This window comes from Haematobia irritans, chromosome 1 (assembly GCF_050003625.1).
Source record: "Haematobia irritans isolate KBUSLIRL chromosome 1, ASM5000362v1, whole genome shotgun sequence".
NCBI classification, from domain to species: Eukaryota; Metazoa; Arthropoda; class Insecta; order Diptera; family Muscidae; genus Haematobia; species Haematobia irritans.
Genome location: NC_134397.1, coordinates 49,445,799 through 49,466,052, shown reverse-complemented (window position 1 = coordinate 49,466,052; position 20,254 = coordinate 49,445,799). Strand labels below are relative to the sequence as shown.

The 20,254-nt window shown below is 30.4% G+C and overlaps 1 protein-coding gene across 1 annotated transcript; it reads right to left on the bottom strand.

Moving 5' to 3' along the window:
- Positions 1-6,349: 6,349 nt before the first annotated feature.
- On the bottom strand, positions 6,350-17,537 carry LOC142220870 (uncharacterized). The gene is made up of 5 exons (XM_075290251.1): positions 17,329-17,537; positions 16,938-17,217; positions 16,696-16,860; positions 10,772-11,145; positions 6,350-6,590 (listed from the first exon to the last, which is right to left on the bottom strand). Exons 1-5 carry the CDS (start codon positions 17,475-17,477, stop codon positions 6,509-6,511), a joined length of 1,050 nt encoding a protein of 349 aa, XP_075146366.1. The 5' UTR covers positions 17,478-17,537; the 3' UTR covers positions 6,350-6,508.
- Positions 17,538-20,254: the final 2,717 nt, after the last annotated feature.

Below are 20,254 nucleotides of genomic sequence, written 5' to 3'. Positions count from 1 at the left end.
AGAATAATTTCACAAAATATCTTATGATAAAATAACACCTTAGACACCTTATGATGGATTACACTGAAAATAACACCTTACACATATTTTTTAAAGACGCACTTTACTTGGCACATCTCTGAAAAATTAGTTTTCTTTCCGGAGGAACGAAATTTTAGACAATGAACGAAATGTAACTATAAAAAAATCTATTCCCGACAATCGTTGCACCTCTTGTCATAAATTCAGGTTCAGGCTCTTAACCCTGGACAGTCATCCTTCGTCAAAATGACGACGCGTGATTTCATTTTCGATTTAAAATGCATTTTGGTCGATTGGGAAATGATATATTTAAGTTATACCAATACAACCACTTTATGAATTTTTGTCTTATACTAATTAAAAACAAATTGAATAAGGAAATAAACTCAATTTTGCTTCACATTTTTGCTCACGATGCAAATTATAGCGTCTTGAAATAAGCCGTGGTCAAAATGACGGAGGATGACTTTAGTGTACAAAAATAAGGATGACTTTCCAGGGTTAAGAAAATACTTAATAACAATATGGAATATCTTTTGCCTAAAATTTTGTTCCGTACACAGCAAAAAATTTCCGTAGTTAAACTAACGCTAAATTTAACTTATTTTTATTGGAAAAAAATTATTTGCTTGTAGTTAAATTTTATTATTTTTATCGAAATTTTCCACAGCTTAATGAAATCTTACTTTTTTTAAGTATGTCTCAAAAATTTTATGAACTAAACGTAAGTATAAAGTTCAATGACCGTACACATAAGTTCAGTATGAACTAAAACAAGTGAAAATTTTCGTACGATTCCCAAAAATAGTAAGAATGAACTACTGTATGGTTAAAATGGTCATGATTTAGCGCCAATGATTTTATTCTTTACTTTTAGTTCATTTTTTCTTCTATGATATGATGTAATTTCTTGAACTGCAGTTAAAAAGTACAACAGGGCATTAAAACTTCCTGGTTTTAACAACTCTTTATAGAAATCTAAAATGTGGAGTAAAATTTAGTTCAATTTTCGTGCGTGGTAGTTCATTCTTCCTATAAAACAGTTCACTTTTTTTCGGTGTAGGAAAGTATTTTTTCTTTGGGTTATGGATGGTATAAATATATAATTTTACAATTTAAATTATAGTTAGCCCGTTTAAAAACGGTCTATTGTGCAATAGAAATTGTAAACCAATTCTGGTAAACGCGTGCTGTGTGCGATGGTGCTAAGTCCTGTTGGAATGTCCATGGTCTGAGGCCTATATATTTGTCTGCCCAGGGCTTCTGACTTTAGGACATTTTCCCCATATTTGGCATTTATATTGACCCCACGGTCGATGGATCGGGGAGTGACAATCGGCCATTACGGCGGCCCATGCCATTGCCGCCGCTTAAGTTCTGGTGCCTAATCAGAGGCAGCAGACTTTTTTGGCATGCAAACCCGATCATTTATTCAAAAAAATTGCCCGATTTGGAATGAAAACCCACTACTGGCCACTTTTGTGCAAGCTAAGCAACTCCTTGCCGCTTTCCAGTCTAACTACAACGGTGAGCTTCACATTTTTTGTAACTTCAACGGTTTTAGTCAACCTTGGTTTTTAATACGCTATATTTTTCAGCTCACGGGTAAATTTTTATCACTGCGGCGTGAACTTCTGCACTTCCAGTATCATGGTAACGAGCAACTGTTCGAGAAACAAAATATTTATTCCCATTTAAATGCTAGAGCCAAGTATAAAACAATATCACAATGGACTGAATAGTCTAAGTGAGCATGAATCTAATCGGGCTGCCTCTTTAAACTAACCTAACCTAACATAAGTATAAAACAATCTCATTATTCTCGAATAACTTTTGAATGCAATAGATCAAACAGCTTTTTTAGCTTGTAAACAATAAAATGAACTATCACTGGAATAAATTTGTTAGCTGTCATACGAGTGGTTTAGAAATGATATCAACATGGAGTGGGTTGCAATACATATATGCGACCCTGTTTAAACATATGTAATACATGCTTCCGTCCATTTTTTGATATATCACTCATATGTACTGATATCCTCCGTTAATTCATTAGGATCTCGAATTCGCCGTTATGATCTCCGATTTTCTTAAATTGTTATCTTAATTCTGTACATATTTTTCTGTGAAGGAAAAAGACCCCTTAAGTACAGTCTTATACTCCTGATGGTTGCATATGTGAATATTGCAGTTACATATGATTCGAGCATTTGCAATAATATATTTCAAGTAAAGTTTCTCTTAGCGATCAATAAGAGTTTTTTTCTTTTTGTTCTTGTTCTCTCGTGATAGATGTAATGTATCGAACAAAAAAGGCCCCTTAACTACCTAATAACTCAATTTGTTATAATCCTGATGGTTGCATATGCGAGTGTTGCAGTTACATATGATTAGAGTATTCGCAATAATTTATTTCTACTGCAGTTGCTCTTAGCGTTTAATAAAAGCCGGCCTAAAGGCCACATCAATATAGACAATATTTTGTTTTTGTACGTGCTCCCTGTAAATGATACGCAATTATTAGAGTTGTATTTACGATTGGAGCATTATAATGCTGTTGCATCGGGAAATGTAAGACAACACACTAATACATACACACACTCTGGTAGATACTCGAAACACCTATAGCTCTCAGCGAGTACGATCGCAAATACATGGGAAAGTATGGTACAAAGAAAGGAAAAATAAAACGGAACAATTATGAAGAGTTTTCCGCATTTAATGGTTGGTAACCACCAAGCACAAATTTGTTACCCCCCAAAACAAATATCCAATTCACTTCCGAAACAACTTTTCTTGAGCATTGTGGTTTTGTTTTTGGCATCATTATTTGATCATATCGCATGGCGGTACTGGACGGAAGTGGATCACTTTATTCCATTCGAATTATAACCATAACAACGAAATTAAAGCATTATTAACTCATTCGTTTCATTTTTAAGAAATTAATTAATTAAAACCTCCAGCAAGAAAACAGCTTCCAAAAAAGTAGTTTGGATTCACAACTTGTGATCCGGAAGTCGTGCAAAACTGGATCATTTCCCCTGAAACAAAATATTGTATTGAGCCCAATGAATTCTTGTCTTTAAAATGTGAATGTGTGGTTTTACTCACCATAGAAGATGAATTTTGATGATCTTTACACAAAAGAACTTTCTATTGAACTGAGGTCAATCTCAAAAAAAAGTATATGCTTCCAAAGTTCGGAAGAGCCGAATTTCAAATACCCACCACCATAAGATACAATAATTTTATTTTTCTTCTATTTGTGAATTCGACGAAACATACCCCTCTCTCGGTTAAAATGGTACGTTTTCCGAAGTTTAATATGCAACTTTTACAAGAAGTCAAATCGGGTGTTGTGACTGCCAAGCCCCCCAAAAAATACAAATCGGGAGATCGGTCTATATGTGGGATATTTCAAAACATGACCCGAAATGCGCCAAATTGGCATATCTCTTTATGGACGCAAAATACCTCTAGACTTCAAATTTCAAACGAATCGGATAAAAATTGCGGCTGCCAGCTCTCAAGAATTCAAATCGGGAGATGGCCCAGTAGTTCTGGGGCCATATAAGATACTGAAAAAATGTCCACACAAAAAAATATTCTTTGTCTTGAAACACAAAATTAATTGATCACAGATATTATAGTATCAATCACCAAAGTCAATTAAAAAATTAATTGTTCTAATTGAAAAAATAATTTATACAATTAATTTTTGTGATTGATTTTTGTTTCAATTAAAAAATTTGTTGAATCAATTAATTTTTTTTCAATATTTTATAAAATTCAATTAAAATTTTAATTAGAAAAATTTTTGTGATATTTTTTTTTGTGTGATGTTACTGCAATTGTATGGCCGCAAAAGCTAGAGTTTTACATTGATTTGCTTCAAATCTAGAAAGAAAAAGAGAAGTCGAGAAAAAAAAATATTATGACAGAAACGATTCCAAACTGTGGAGTCTACAAATTTTAATGGAAAGCACATAAGGTATGTTGTTATGGAAATATTCTTCCTTCTATCGGTCCTTCTACATCCAAAATACTGAAAATAAAAAAAATGTAAGCACCATAACTCGCGAACTATTCGAGATATTCGCACACGCATGCGATCTTCTTTGTAGGGAATGGACTAGGGTCAACGGTTGGTACTGTTGGTTCTATAGAAATAAATTTTTGAGAAAATTGTTTATAGAAATAAAAATTTGTGAAAATTTTCTATAGATATACATTTTTAGAAAATTTTCTATAGAAATAAATTTTTGTGAAAATTTTCTATAGAAATACAATTTTTAGAAAATTTTCTATAAAATTAAATTTTGACAAAATTTTCTATAGAAATAAAATTAAAAGTCCTTTTCGCTCTAGGACGCTTAGTTTAGGAGATATGGGCAAAAGAAGTTTTTCATATAAAAATTTCAATTTTTTTTAGGTTTTGGGTGGATTTTTCAATTTTTTGGGGTGGTCACGAATTAAAGTCATTTTCGCTCTAGGACGCTTAGTTTAGGAGATATGGACAAAAGAAGTTTTTCATATAAAAATTTCAATTTTTTTAGGTTTTGGGTGGATTTTTCAATTTTTTGGGGGTGGTCACGAATTAAAGTCCTTTTCGCTCTAGGACGCTTAGTTTAGGAGATATGGGCAAAAGAAGTTTTTCATATAAAAATTTCATTTTTTTTTTAGGTTTTGGGTGGATTTTTCAATTTTTTGGGGGTGGTAACGAATTAAAGTCCTTTTCGCTCTAGGACGCTTAGTTTAGGAGATATGGGCAAAAGAAGTTTTTCATATAAAAATTTCAATTTTTTTAGGTTTTGGGTGGATTTTTCATTTTTTTGGGGTGGTCACGAATTAAAGAATTCGCTCTAGGACGCTTAGTTTAGAAGAAGTTTTTCATATAAAAATTTCATTTTTTTTAGGTTTTGGGTGGATTTTTCAATTTTTTGGGGGTGGTCATGAAAATAATAAAACACTTCTTTTGAAGAAAAATCCATAATAACCACAACAATTTGATCAAACTCTGTAAAACAATATTTATTTGGTAAAATTTTCTTCAATTTTTTTTATTATTTTTGGCTCGAGTGGCAACCGTGCTAGGGACCCATAAAATTGCAAAGCTAGAGGACAAAAAAAAATATGTTAATGTCTATCCATTCAAAAGTTGCAAAATTATTTAAAAACAAAAAAGATTTGGAACCACTGTTGGTCGGTCTAAAAAAAATTATATATCAATTTTGGAATATCTGTATATGGACCTAATTTACCTTTAGATTTCCAATTTCAAGCAAATTAGATAAAATTATCGACTTCTACATGCCCAAGAAATCAAACCGGGAGATGAGGACTGTATCTAAACATGGACCTATACATTTTCGAACATGAACTGCCTGCAGACAAAAGAAGAGGGCAGCATGATAGCTTCAATATTAAAGGCCTTATATCACAATGCACTGAATAGTCTAAGTGAGCCCGGATTAAATCGAATTTTAAACGTTAAACATAAATAAAATTTTGACAAAATTTTTTATAGAAATAAAATTTTAATTTTTTTTAGACCATACTATTAAAATAATAAAACACTTCTTTTGAAGAAAATCCATAATAACCACAACAATTTGATCAAACTCTGTAAAACAATTTTTTTTTTGGTAAAATTTTCTTCAATTTTTTTTATTATTTTTGGCTCGAGTGGCAACCGTGCTAGGGACCCATAAAATTGCAAAGCTAGAGGACAAAAAAATATGTTAATGTCTATCCATTCAAAAGTTGCAAAATTATTTAAAAACAAAAAAGATTTGGAACCACTGTTGGTCGGTCTAAAAAAAATTATATATCAAATTTGGAATATCTGTTTATGGACCTAATTTACCTTTAGATTTCCAATTTCAAGCAAATTAGATAAAATTATCGACTTCTATATGCCCAAGAAGTCAAACCGGGAGATGATGACTGTATCTAAACATGGACCTATACATTTTCGAACATGAACTGCCTGCAGACAAAAGAAGAGGGCAGCATGATAGCTTCAATATTAAAGGCCTTATATCACAATGCACTGAATAGTCTAAGTGAGCCCGAATTGAATCGAATTTTAAACGTTTTATTGCTTTATATTGAAGATGGAAAAATTGAAAAAAAATTAAAGGCGATTTCATTAATTTTGAAGATTTTTTCAGAATTAACATATTAAAGGCAAGTTGACCTTAGTCAAACAAAATTTTCTTTTATTTCAGGATACCTAATTTTAAGTCGAATCACTATATTATTTTTATTATTTTTATGTTTATTGTGATCCTATTTTTTTGCCCAAGCCTATTTAATAAAAAGCTTCTTTCTTTTAATTTTTTTTAAATAATTTATTAAAATCATAAAAAAAAATTACAAATATGAATAAATTGCATATACATTACAAATTAATATTACATTAAGATATCTATTAAATGTAAGTGAATATGCCTTAAAAATCCGGAAAATCGATTTAAAATTATTATTTCGTCTTCTTCTTACTCATGGCAGCCCAGTAATGTTCAAGTTCAATGCCCTCCCAGTTGAGTGATTTGGTAAAGACTCTTCATATCCAAAGATGATGATATTAAAATGTAGTATGAAAAAGAAGGAAAAATATTTTTAAATATTTTTAAAACCGAACACATCTACTTGTTTTGAATTTTCTCATTTCTTAACTCATATTAATTCAATATCAGATAGTGATAATGAAATATGAAAGTAATGGATGTTAATGAAAACTGGCAAGAAATTTAACGCAATAAACAACATGAAACAAGGCGATTAAAATATCAGAGATTAGGCATGTTGCTGCAACAATCTATTGGAAAACTTGCTGCCTGGTCTGTACACTGAAAGAAGAATTTTCTTTTGTGGGGGAACGACATTTTAGACAAATAAAGATTCTTTTAAAGAAAATAAAACTGATGAGAGATAATTGCTGCATTGTCTGGATTAAATTTAATTATATTTGGTGTTAAAGAATATAACATACACTGAAAAAATAGTTTTATTTTCTGAAGAACGAAATTTTTGACAACCAAAGTTATCTTTTGATACTAAAATATATCCTTTAGAAAAAAAAAATAAGAAAGATAAATTGAAATCATATCCGAGTAAAAATTGAGATATCTAATCTAATACGATTAGATATCAATATATACACAAAAAAATTCTGATTCAATCACGAAATTAATTGATCCAATTAATTTTTAATTGAAATGTCTTCAATCACAGAAATGATAGCATCAATTAAAAAATTAATTGAAGGTCAGTTAAAAAGTTAATTGATCCAATTAAAAAATTAATTGATACTGTTATTTTTGTGATTGATTTTTGTTTCAATTAAAAAATTTGTTGAATCAATTAAATTTTTAATTGAATATTTTTTAAAACTCAATTAAAATTTTAAATGGAAAAATTTTCGTGAAATTTTTTTGTGTGTACGAAAAATGGTAAGATCTAATCATATCTAATTACTATGGAAATACATTTGATCAGATCTCAATATTGGTCTAGATCTAATGTCTTACACACAAAAAAATTTTTTCTGGTTCAATCACGAAATTAATTGATCCAATTAAGTTTTTAATTGAAATGTCTTCAATCACAGAAATGATAGTATCAATTAAAAAATTAATTGAAGGTTAATTAAAAAATTAATTGATCCAATTAAAAAATTAATTGATACTATTAATTTTTGTGATTGATTTTTGTTTCAATTAAAAAATTTGTTGAATCAATTAAATTTTTAATTGAATATATTTTAAAACTCGATTAAAATTTTAATTGGAAAAATTTTCGTGAAATTTTTTTCTGTGTAGATACAATTATATCTATCCCTATATATAGTTGGATCTGATGTTAGATCTGGTCATATATGGTTATATATATAATAATGTCTAATTATAATCTCATCATATCTGTGTATATCAGCTTATATCTAAAGGGGTCAATTTTGAGATCCAAATTTGTGAACGGATAGTCAAAAATTCGGATTTATTTAACAGGTTGGCTGATAAGTCCCCTGTCTGACACATAGACGGCGTCGCTAGTATTAAATGCATATTATTTTTATATAACATACTCTTAAAGGAAATACTTTATAAGAAAGGGGAATTTAGTTTGTTTAAAATTTCTTTCCGGGGCAAAGTATATTTTCTTTCCTTCAATTACAGTTTTATATCTAGAATTTTCAAATGCAAAAACACATTTTTGGAAAATATGTAAAATTACTTTAATACATTTTTTTTTACTACCAAAAAGATGTATTTGATACATTTTTTGTGTGCAAAGGAGCATCTGACGTTTGCATTTGTAGCGGTTTGTTTTCTTGAAATGAAGTTTCTTTAAATCAGCTTGCAAGAGCTCTGCAATTAATTCTACAAATATAGTTACTTGGCTGTGTGCGTTGATTGTTGACGCTAATAAGTGCTACATGGCTCAGTGGATAGTGTGTTTGCTTACAAAACGTTGGATTTTCGTTCGGACAAACGGCGAAATTAAACAAACTCAAAATAATGTGAGCCCACCAGGGTATTCAAGCCAATTTAACTTTATTTCAATCCCTATAAATTATTATGTTTTAGTTTAAATCACCAAATTAATTGATCCAATTATTTTTTAATTGAAATGTCAATCACGAAAATGATAGTATCAATCACAGTTTTAATTGGGCATAGAAAAAATTCTTGATTAAAAAATTAATTGATTTTTTTTAGCAAATTTCAATTAATTTTTTAATTGGTTCAATTAAAAATTTAATTGATGTTGATTGCAAAACTCAATTAATTTATTAATTAAAAAAGGTAACTATTTTTAATTACTTTCTGAATTGGCTTAGAGTTTTTATTTGGATTGGAAATGATTGTTTGAAATACATTTTTAATTAAAATTTAAAAAAAAAAAAATCAGCACTTTTTTTAACTGAATTAGTCTTCCGAATTTGATTGAAAAGTTAATAGTATCAATTAATTTTTTAATTAAAAAATTTAAAATTTTCAATCATTGACTTAATTAACTTAATGTTTCTATCATGATTAAAAAGTTAATTGTATCAATTGATTTATTAATTGAAAATTTTTTCAACTTCAATTAACTTTTTAATTGGAAATATTTTGGTGATATTTTTTTCTGTGTATGAAAATGCGGTTTATTTCCCAAACCTTTACCATTGATACCCCACAAACAATGTTTACTAATTTAGTAGGTGTGGTTTAGGGTATGATATAGTCGGCCCCGCCCGATTTTTTACTTTACTCACTTGTTTTTTGTTTTTAATTATCCTATATTTCTACTTTCCTGGTGGGTTAACTCTCCAAATCGCATACACACAAAAAAAAATTCTGATTCAATCATGAAATTAATTGATCCAATTAATTTTTTAATTTAAATGTCTTCAATCACAGAAATAATAGTATCAATTAAAAAATTAATTGATACTATTAATTTTTGTGATTGATTTCTGTTTCAATTAAAAAAATTGTTGAATCAATTAAATTTAAATTAAATGTTTTAAAACTCAATTAAAATTTTAATTGGAAAAATTTGTACTCAACATTGGAGGTCCCTTGTCATTGGGCTTAATATGGAATCGGGCAGCACTCAGTGATAAGAGAGAAGTTCACCAATGTGGTATCACAATGGACTGAATAGTCTAAGAGAGCCTGATACATCGGGCTGCCACCTAACCTAACCTATTGCACATGAAAATATAATTTTGACGAAAATAAATTAAACTTTATGACGTATCTAATATACGCCCAAAACAAAATATTTTTTTCCTACCAGGCAAAGAACCATCATTTGCCATTTGCTTTTTTCTGTAAGGAAGTTGGTTTGGAAAAAAAAACTTAGACTATTTGTAATAAACATTGGCCCCTTTAAAGGATGTGAAAACAATTTAGTAAAGACCATCTCAAAAAAATGTTTTTTTGTTTTTAAATTTTCTGGCTACATACACACAGTCCTTTTTTTCTGTAAAGCAAATATTCAATTTTATAACTTTTCAAATTCTATTTTTCGTCCAAACGGAGAGTCGATCCGAGTACCCCACAGTTTGTAAGAAAAAACATACAGCCAAGCAGTTATATTTATAGGCAACATATTTGGGCGAACACAAGCCAATTTAAAGAACATATGTTTAATGAAAAGAAACCACTTTAGTATTTTATTACTGAAAAATATAAATTTTGTAATATAAACAAGGGAACCATTTCCGATAACCGTTTTCCAAACTTTTTTTGTTTGGGTGTACAATTATATCCTATTACTCTGGTAAAATAATTTTTATGAAGTTGTAAATCATAAACACCAAATATTTGATTTCAACGAAAAATTTTTACAAATCATTTTAATATGATTAAATTCATTAATTTGTCCACTTCACCCATATTACAGAGTTAATGGCATGTGCCAAACAATTGCATAGTGAACAAATTTTAATGACAAACGACACACATTATGCAATGGTCAACATACAATACCACCATCACTGCCATTAGACTCTGTTAACTGGTAACCATATATGTGGACTTGTTCATCTTCCTGACAACACGTTTACATGGTACCCGAATTGCACAATTTCAGTTTTTTTCTACCATTTTAAATATGGTCATTAGACAATTGCCTGGAATTGACTAGAGTAGTGGTCTGGTGGAATGGTTTGGTGAACGATAATGAACCAGTTACATGGATATGACTTACACACTTTTATTATACCTACTCCTATATATGGTAGACTTACGTATCTTTTAAAAGTTGCAAGACTTCCTGTTCCTTTTTGCTTAGGCCATTGTAAAAGGCATCTAAATTCATGTCTAGGAGCTGACGGGTTTGCATGCCAACAAGGAAAGTAGTTGGTCCATCCAGTTGCAGAAAGTGATACATGGCCAGTTTACCAAGTTCGACATTAGCCTCTTTACAGATATTTGCAGACTTCCGGCATAATTGTTTTAAGTCATCATCAGCTGGATGCCAAGACTGTGGACCGGTATTTGTTAGAAGGCCAAGAGCGTGACCACTGGCACAAACTATGCCCAAATTTTCGCTTTGGAAGAAGTCGATGTAAGATTTTAGGGTATCATCGATTAGTGTGTTGCGAGCATAGGATAAAACAACCTTGAAGGTAAAGAAGAAGAAGAAGAAAACAATAAAAATAAGGGAACAAATTTCGTATCCAAAAGATTTTTAACATGACTTGAACATCAAGTCCAACATGGGTTTTTTTTCGGATAATGGTGTATTAGGAATAATTCGTCTTTGATTAAAAATGTATATACCTCCAGAAAAACGTTAACAAAAATGTCTATATCCGATTTAAATTTTAAATTTTTTTTGATTACTTTAATGACATTAACTAAACAAGTAAGTAAAGTAGAAAGTCGGGCGGGGCAGACTATATCATACCCAATGGTATAGGTTTGGCAGATAAACTGCATTTCCATATTTGAGAACATTAAGGGGTACATGTTTATGGGAGTTTTATCACAAACAAAACAGAAATGTCTGATATTAATAGCTATAGTTGATTCAGCACCTACAGAGTTAGTATGTCACTAATATTGAGTCCTTTATTATAAAAGAGGAAATCGCTCAATTAGTGTGGGTAATAAATCCATATTGACGAATTTTGGGAAATACATTTATGTAAGAGCTACATGGAAGCCTAGTTACGATCGGCTAATACCTTAAAATTTGAAATTTGAATAACATTGGTTAATAAATAAAAGTATTATGACCAAATTTGGGAAAATCGAGCGATGAATATATATGGGAGCTATATCTAAATCTGAACGGATTTGATATGATGATATTTTGCAGGTTTGGATGATATTACAGAAGATTACCTTAAGCTGAATTTGAGTAAGATCGGTTAATAAATGAGGCCACTATGGTCAAAAATAAGTTTATTAGGGGCAATTTTTCAAAATCAGGCTCTACATACCATACATGGTATATATGGGAGCTATATCTAAATCTGAACCGATTTGGACGATATTTTGAAGGTTTGGTCGATACCACAGTAGGTTACTTTGTTCTAAATTTGATCGATTAATAAATAAGGCTATTATGGTCAGACATAAAGTTATTACGGGTAAATTTTTGAAAATCGGGCGCTACATATATGTGGGAGCTATATCTAAATCTGAACCAATTTCCACGATTTTTTGCAGTACTATAGAAAATTAGATTTGGCCAACTTTGAGTAAGATCGGTTGATAAATAAGGTACTTATGGCCAAATTTGGAAAAATCGGGCGATACATATATATGGGAACTATATCTAAATCTGAACCGATTTCGATGAAGATTACTTTGTGGCAAATTTGACGCTGAGCGGTTATTAAATATGCGCAATCTGACCCCATTTATCGAAATCGGGCGATACATATATATGGGAGCTATAACTAAATTTGATCCGATTTTTTCCAAATTCAATAGCGTTCGTCATTGTGCCAAGAAAACGCCATATACCAAATTTCATCAAAATCGGTTAATAATTGCGACCGGAATCCTTCGAACAACAAATACATGGACAGACGGCAGGGTTGGCCTGTCGCAAACTGTGACTTTTCCGACATAGGGTTACGACGGTACAATACGTATGTCGCAAAAATCGTTAACCTAATTTTGAATTAAAGAAATTGTGAATATTTATACCCAGAGATGGTCTGTATCAAACTTTTTAAGGTTTGCGACTGTCGCAAAGTTGTAAACGTCGTAAACGTCACATACGCGTCGTAAATGTAGAAAAAGTAACAAAAGTCGCAAACTGAAAATACTTTAGTCGCGTCAGCTAGGCAGCGAATTCGATGATATCCAAGACGATGGTATGTGCGAAGAAGTTTCATTTCTTAGGAATGTTCATAATTTTCGGTTTTAGTCCCCACATTTTCCCTATTGCCTTTTGCACGAGTACAGGGTAACCGTGGATTTTCTCCTCCTTTCTTAGCTTTAAGTTCAGTCTCCTGTCCAATATAACCCCAAGGTATTTTGCACACTCACCAACTCACCAAAATAGGCTTGACCATGAGAAAACTTTCACAAATTTCTGCAGAAACTCACAGCGAATGCTGTCAAACTAAATTAAAAAATGTTCAGGATTTCTTCTGTTCAAAATTTGGTTTTCTACAGTAGGTTCACGACTTTTGCGACATACGTATTATACCGTCGCAAATGTATGTCGCAAAAGTCACAGTTTGTGACAGGCCAACCCTGTTTATACCCTGCGCCACACTGTGGAACAGGGTATTATAAGTTAGTGCATATGTTTGCAACACCCAGAAGGAGACGAGATAAGCACATGGTGTCTTTGGCAAAAATGCTCAGGGTGGGCTCCTGAGTCTATATAGCCATGTCCGTCTGTCCGTGAACACATTTTTGTAATCAAAGTCTAGGTCGCAGTTTTAGTCCAATCGACTTCAAATTTGGCACAAGTATGTGTTTTGGGTTAGAATAGAACCCTATTGATTTTGGAAGAAATCGGTTCAGATTTAGATGTAGCTGCCATATATATATTTCACCCGATATGCACTTATATGGCCCCAGAAGCCAGAGTTTTAGCTCAATTTGCTTAAAATTTTGCACAAGAAGCACAATTAGTACTATAGTTAAGTGTGCCAAATTTTATTGAAATCGGTTCAGATTTAGATATAGCTCCCATATATATCTTTCGCCAGATATGGACTAATACGGTCCCAGAAGCCAGAGTTTTACCCCAATTTGCTTGAAATTTTGCACTAGGAGCACAATTAGTAGTGTAGTCAAGTGTGCCAAATTTTATTGAAATCGGTCAGGTTTAGATATAGCTCCCAAATATATCGTTCGCCCGATTTACACCCATATGACCACAGTGGCTAATCTTTTACTCCGATTTAATTGAAATTTTGCACAGGGAGTAGAACTGGCATTGTAGCTATGCGTGCCAAATTTGGTTGAAATCGGTTCAGATTTATATATAGCTCCCATATATAGCTTTCGCCCGATTTACACTCATATGACCACAGAGGCCAATTTTTTGCTCCGATTTACTTGAAATTTTGCACAGGGAGTAGAATTAGCATTGTAGCTATGCGTGCCAAATTTGGTTGAAATCGGTTCAGATGTACATATAGCTCCCATATATATGTTTTTCTGATTTCGACAAAAATGGTCAAATACCAACATTTTCCTTGTAAAATCGCCACTGCTTAGTCGAAAAGTTGTAAAAATGACTCTAATTTTCCTAAACTTCTAATACATATATATCGAGCAATAAATCAAAAATAAACTTTTGCGAAGTTTCCTTAAAATTGCTTCAGATTTAAATGTTTCCCATATTTTGTACTAACATAGTGTGCCACTCTAGTGCATTAGCCGACTTAAATTTTGAGTCTATAGATTTTGTAGAAGTCTATCAAATTCTGTCCAGATCGAGTGATATTTAAATGTATGTATTTGGGACAAACCTTTATATAGCCCCCAACACATTTGACGGATGTGATATGGTATCGAAAATTTAGATCTACAAAGTGGTGCAGGGTATAATATAGTCGGCCCCGCCCGACTTTAGACTTTCCTTACTTGTTTTTAATTTAATTTAGATAGGCTCCCCGATAAAAACACGCACAGAAAAAACATGTTTGGACATGGTTGCCGCATACATTTAATGCTTATCTAGAGTATCTAATTGTCGCGAAACCATGTACCATGTCTTTTTAAAAATAATTTTCGAATGGAGAAAAATATATGGTGGCAATAAGCATTTAAATGGTTCCCAGATACCGCAAACATGTCCTATTATTTAAATGATAGAATTTGAGACCAGTACATGGTGCGGAAAATCATGTAACTGACGATTCAATTTTTTTACTTTTTTGGCAGGGAAAAAAGTATTTTTATAGGTTACGTATAGACATGTCTAGAACCATTATATGACCATAAAGATCATGTACATTGTTTTTGTGACCATTTAATTTTTCAATTTTTTTGCAGCGAAAAGAATTTTATAAAAAACATTGACAGGTACACACGATTTTCATTTTGCGTGTGAGTCGTGTGTTGATTGTTTCTTGGAATGGACGGAGAATAGGGAATTACTGTGTTTTGTGTTTATTTATTTATTCAGAAGTGGCACGTGGTTTTATGTGAATACAAAAAAGAAAAGTGTAATTGAAAAAAATGTACCTGGTTTTTGTTCTGCATTTTTGATATATGGTATAATTTATTTTTATTTGTAGTTACCTGATGTCTGCGTTGGTACATTTGATGGGCACAAGTAAATATTGAATGATTTCTTATTATTGAAATTGAACCAAAATAGAGTGTGTAAAAATATATGATGTTTGCTTGCACGACATTATAAATACAAATAAACCATGATTTAATTTATAAATAAATAAAAACCAATAAATAAAATTAATTTTGTGTTTTCTTTTCTCAAGTGGCGTCCTTTTTTCGACGACGAAAAAAGTTTTTTTTTCATAAAGATCAAAACATTTTAGATTGTGACCATGTTCTTTTAACGGGAAGAAACCCATTTTTGACGAATACCATAACATTTTAGATCGTGACCATTTTCTTTTGATTCAAACAAAATTATTTGTATCAATATAATAACATTATAGATGAGGACAATTTTATTTTTCTTAGAACCATGTTCACTGAGCCAACATGGTTGCAGGTGAAAATGTTACATGGTCGCCGCAAAAATAGCTACTATCATATTATTTTGCTCTTCGAATACGATTGTTACAATCATGTTTCTTCTCTGCGTGAAGGATGCAAAAAATGCTTTATAAATATTGCAAACTATTCTTGGTTTGCGTGGTCCATAATTTCTATCCAAATTTTAGTTGCATCAGCGAATGACTGGCTACAACTTTGGCAATTTTTAATTAGCTTGGCAATTGGCTCTAATAAGCCAAAGAGTGATTTTATAAAATTCTCGCTAAACAGCAATTCACTTATGCAAGACTTAAGTAGTTTTCCTTCCTTCCAGTTTCTGCAGAAATTTGTGAAAAGTTAATTATGAGCGAGTACCGGCCGTCATGTTTATGTTACTGAACCAATGGAAATAACTCTATTCTCTAGTTTTTTTAACTCGTTAATAATTTTTTGAACATTCCTGAGAATTGAAATTTCTTCGCACATATCATTCGCTTCCTAGATGAAGCGACTGAAGTATTTTGATATTGCGACGTTTGCTACTTTTTCTACATTAACGACGCGTATGTGACGTTTACGACGTTTACAACTTTGCGACAGTCGCAAACCTAAAAAAGTTTGATACAGACCATTTCTGACGGACGGACACCAAGAGCTAGATCGACTCAGGAGGAGATTCTGAGCCGATCGGTATATATTTTATGGGATCTAAAATCAATATTTCTGGTAGGCACATTTTTTGGCAAATCAGAGTTATTATACCCTGACCATATGTGGTTTAGGATATAAAAATGAAAAAAGGTTTACATAAATGAAGTACTTAATTCGAAATTCGCAAACAAATAGTTCATAAAATGAGTAAATCTAACATAAATTGTATTCATAATTTTCTAAAATGAGAAAAATTTACTTACATTTTTTCTGTCTTAATACAATTTTTTCAGTGTAGGATTTATTTGGTATGTGCTGCATACGTAACATCTCCGATTTACTTGAAATGAATACTAAATACTAAAATACTTACATCTATTCTTCCAGCTGTTCGTTGTACAAATTCTTTAAGAACATCTAATGGATAACCGGAAACACCAATATATCTTGCTTTTCCCTCTTTAACAAGTTTTTCCAATTCAGGTAAGCATTCATTAATAACAACTTCCAAATCCTTAACAAATTCAATATCATGTATCTAAACAAAATTAAATAAAATCGAATTAAATCAAAATTTCAGAATTAATCATGGCTATACATTATTAATTATAGTACCTGTATAACATCTACATATTCCAAACCCAAAAGCTCTAAACTCCGCTCAACACTGGCTCTTGTCTTTTTGGCGGAATAATCAAACATTCCCTCATAGGTTTTCTCATAACGACCCACTTTTGTTGCTACATAATACGAAGAGCGTGGTATATCTTTTAGGGCTTTGCCCAGTATCTCCTCCGAACGTCCTTGACCATAATAGGGAGCAGTATCAAAATAATTTATACCAATCTTTAAGGCCTTATGTATTGTTGCAATGGCCTCTTCCACATCAAGATCGCTGTTTCCGTGGTTTGTGAATATCAATAATTTTGAGTATGCAAATATTGATAGCAAATTAAATGATATCTGTATATACGTACATATACAAATGTACATCTAATGAACTTACCCATATAGAGGACTTAAAGTACCACAACCAAATGCTATTTTCGATATTTGCAAACCGGTGCGGCCAAAGACTTTATATTTCATTTTTGAACAAGCTTCTTCATCATGGAAATCTTTCGTAAAAGTTGCTGGCATTGCACGGGAAGACATTCTAATATTCCACAATATGACTCAATGTGAAGATCTTCAGTTTAGAACTGATTAGGAATTGCGGAGAGTCGCTGGCGTTAATATACAATTTTTTTTACTAGCAATAATCAGAGATGAGCACTGCAATTTTGCACAAATTGTACCATTTACTGCAAATTGGGTTTGAAAATGGATTCAATAGCCAAAAATTCAATAAGCTAAAATTACAAACTATACAAAAATACTGATAACACTATTTAGTATGAGAGCAGACATTTGCGAGTTTAAATTGAAATGTAAACTCCCTATATTAACCATATGAATCTTGTTCTGTTATTCTAATCTAAACTGTACCTATATTGCACAGTACCATCTCCGATAATCAACTGCATATGCTCTCTTCTCTGCACATCAATTTGAGTACTCAGCTCAATTAAACTCTCACATACACTCAGATATTTAATACCACTTTTACTTTATTTAACCATCAATTACACACGAAAGAAAATGTCTGTAGCATATACCGACTTCACGTGGAAATTGATTAGCATATCATTGCTTTATTTCTATAGAAAATTTTGTCGAAATTTTATTTCTATAGAAAATTTTGTCAAAATTTTATTCTATCGAAAATTTTCTCAAAATTTTATTTCTATCGAAAATTTTCTCAAAATTTTATTTCTATCGAAAATTTTCTCAAAATTTTATTTCTATCGAAAATTTTCTCAAAATTTTATTTTACAGTAAATTTTGTCAAAATTTTATTTCTATAGAAAATTTTGTCAAAATTTTATTTCTATAGAAAATTTTCTCAAAATTTTATTTGTATAGAAAATTTTGTCAACATTTTATTTGTATAGAAAATTTTGTCAAAATTTTATTTCTATAGAAAATTTAGTCAATGTTTTATTTCTATGGAAAATTTTGTCAAAACTTTATTCTTATAGAAAATTTTTTTCAAAATTTTATTTCTATAGAAAAATTTTGTCAAAATGTTATTTCTATAGAAAATTTTGTCTAAATTTTATTTGTATAGAAAATTTTGTCAAAATTTTATTTGTATAGAAAATTTTGTCAAAATTTTATTTGTATAGAAAATTTTGTCAAAATTTTATTCATAGAGAAAATTTTGTCAAAATTTTATTCATAGAGAAAATTTTGTCAAAATTTTATTTATAGAGAAAGTTTTTTCAAAATCTTATTTCTATATAAAATTTTGTCAAAATTTTATTTCTACAGAAGATTTTGTCTAAATTTTATTTGTATAGAAAATTTTTTTCAAAATTTTATTTCTATAGAAAATTTTTTCAAAATTTTATTTCTATATACAGTTTTGTTAATATTTTATTTCTATGGAAAATTTTGTCAAAATCTTATTTCTATAGAAAATTTTCCCAAAATTTTATTTCTATAGAAAATTTTGTCAAAATTTTATTTCTATCGAAAATTTTTTCAACATTTTATTTCTATAGAAAATTTTGTCAAAATTTTATAGAAAATTTTGTCAATATTTTATTTCTTTGGAAAATTTTGACAAACCTTTATTCCTAGAGAAAATTTTCACACAATTTTATTTCTATAGAAAATTTTTGATTTCTATAGAAAATTTTGTCAAAATTATATTTCTATAGAAGGTTAGGTTAGGTGGCAGCCCGATGTATCAGGCTCACTTAGACTGTTCAGTCCATTGTGATACCACATAGGTGAACTTCTCTCTTATCACTGAGTGCTGCCCGATTCCATGTTAAGCTCAATGACAAGGGACCTCCTTTTTATAGCCGAGTCCGCACGGCGTTCCACATTGCGGTGAAACCACTTACAGAAGCTTTGAAACCCTCAGAAATGTGACCAGCACTACTGAGGTGGGATAATCCACCGCTGAAAAACTTTTTGGTGTTCGGTCGAAGCAGGAATCGAACCCTCGACCTTGTGTATGCAAGGCCGGAATGCTAGCCATTGCACCACGATGGGTCCATTTTTATAGAAAATTTTGTTAACGCTTTATTTCTGTAGAAAATTTTGTCAAAATTTTATTTCTATAGAAAATTTTGTCAAAATTTTATTCCTATAGAAAATTTAGTCCAAATTTTATTTCTATAGAAAATTTTGTCAAAATTTTATTTCTATAGAAAATTTAGTCAATGTTTTATTTCTATGGAAAATTTAGTCCTATAGAAAATTTTTTCAAAATTTTATTGCTATAGAAAAATTTTTCAAAATTTTATTTCTATAGGAAATTTTGTCAAAATTTTATTTCTATAGAAAATTGTTTCAATATTTTATTTCCATGGAAAATTTTGTCAAAATTTTATTTCTATAGAAAATTTTGTCAAAATTTTATTTCTATAGAAATTTTGTCAAAATTTTATTTCTATAGAAATTTTGTCAAAATTTTATTTCTATAGAAAATTTTGTCAAAATTATGTTTCTATAGAAAATTTTGTCAAAATGCTATTTCTATAGAAAATTTTGTTAAAATTTTATTTCTATAGAAAATTTTGTCAAAATTCTATTTCTATAGAAAATTTTGTCAATGTTTTATTTCTATAGAAAAATTTGTCAGTATTTTATTTCAATAATTATTTTTGTCAATATTTTATCCTAGAGAAAATATTGTCAAAATTTTATTTCTATAGAAAATGTCGTCAACATTTTATTCCAAAAAAAAAAAAATATTTCTATAGAAAATTTTTTGGAAATTTTATTTCTATAGAAAATTTTGTCAAAATGTTATTCCTAGAGAAATTTTGTTTAAGTTACATGCTACCGAATTATTCGTCAATTTATTGTTTACTTCC

Coding starts and splice junctions, on each gene's coding strand:
- LOC142220870 (XM_075290251.1), bottom strand. CDS start 17,477: ATGTCTTCCCGTGCAATGCCAGCAACTTTTACGAAAGATTTCCATGAT. Junction 17,218..17,328: donor ACTTTAAGTCCTCTATATGG/GTAAGTTCATTA, acceptor CCACGGAAACAG/CGATCTTGATGTGGAAGAGG. Junction 16,861..16,937: donor AATATGTAGATGTTATACAG/GTACTATAATTA, acceptor AATTTTGTTTAG/ATACATGATATTGAATTTGT.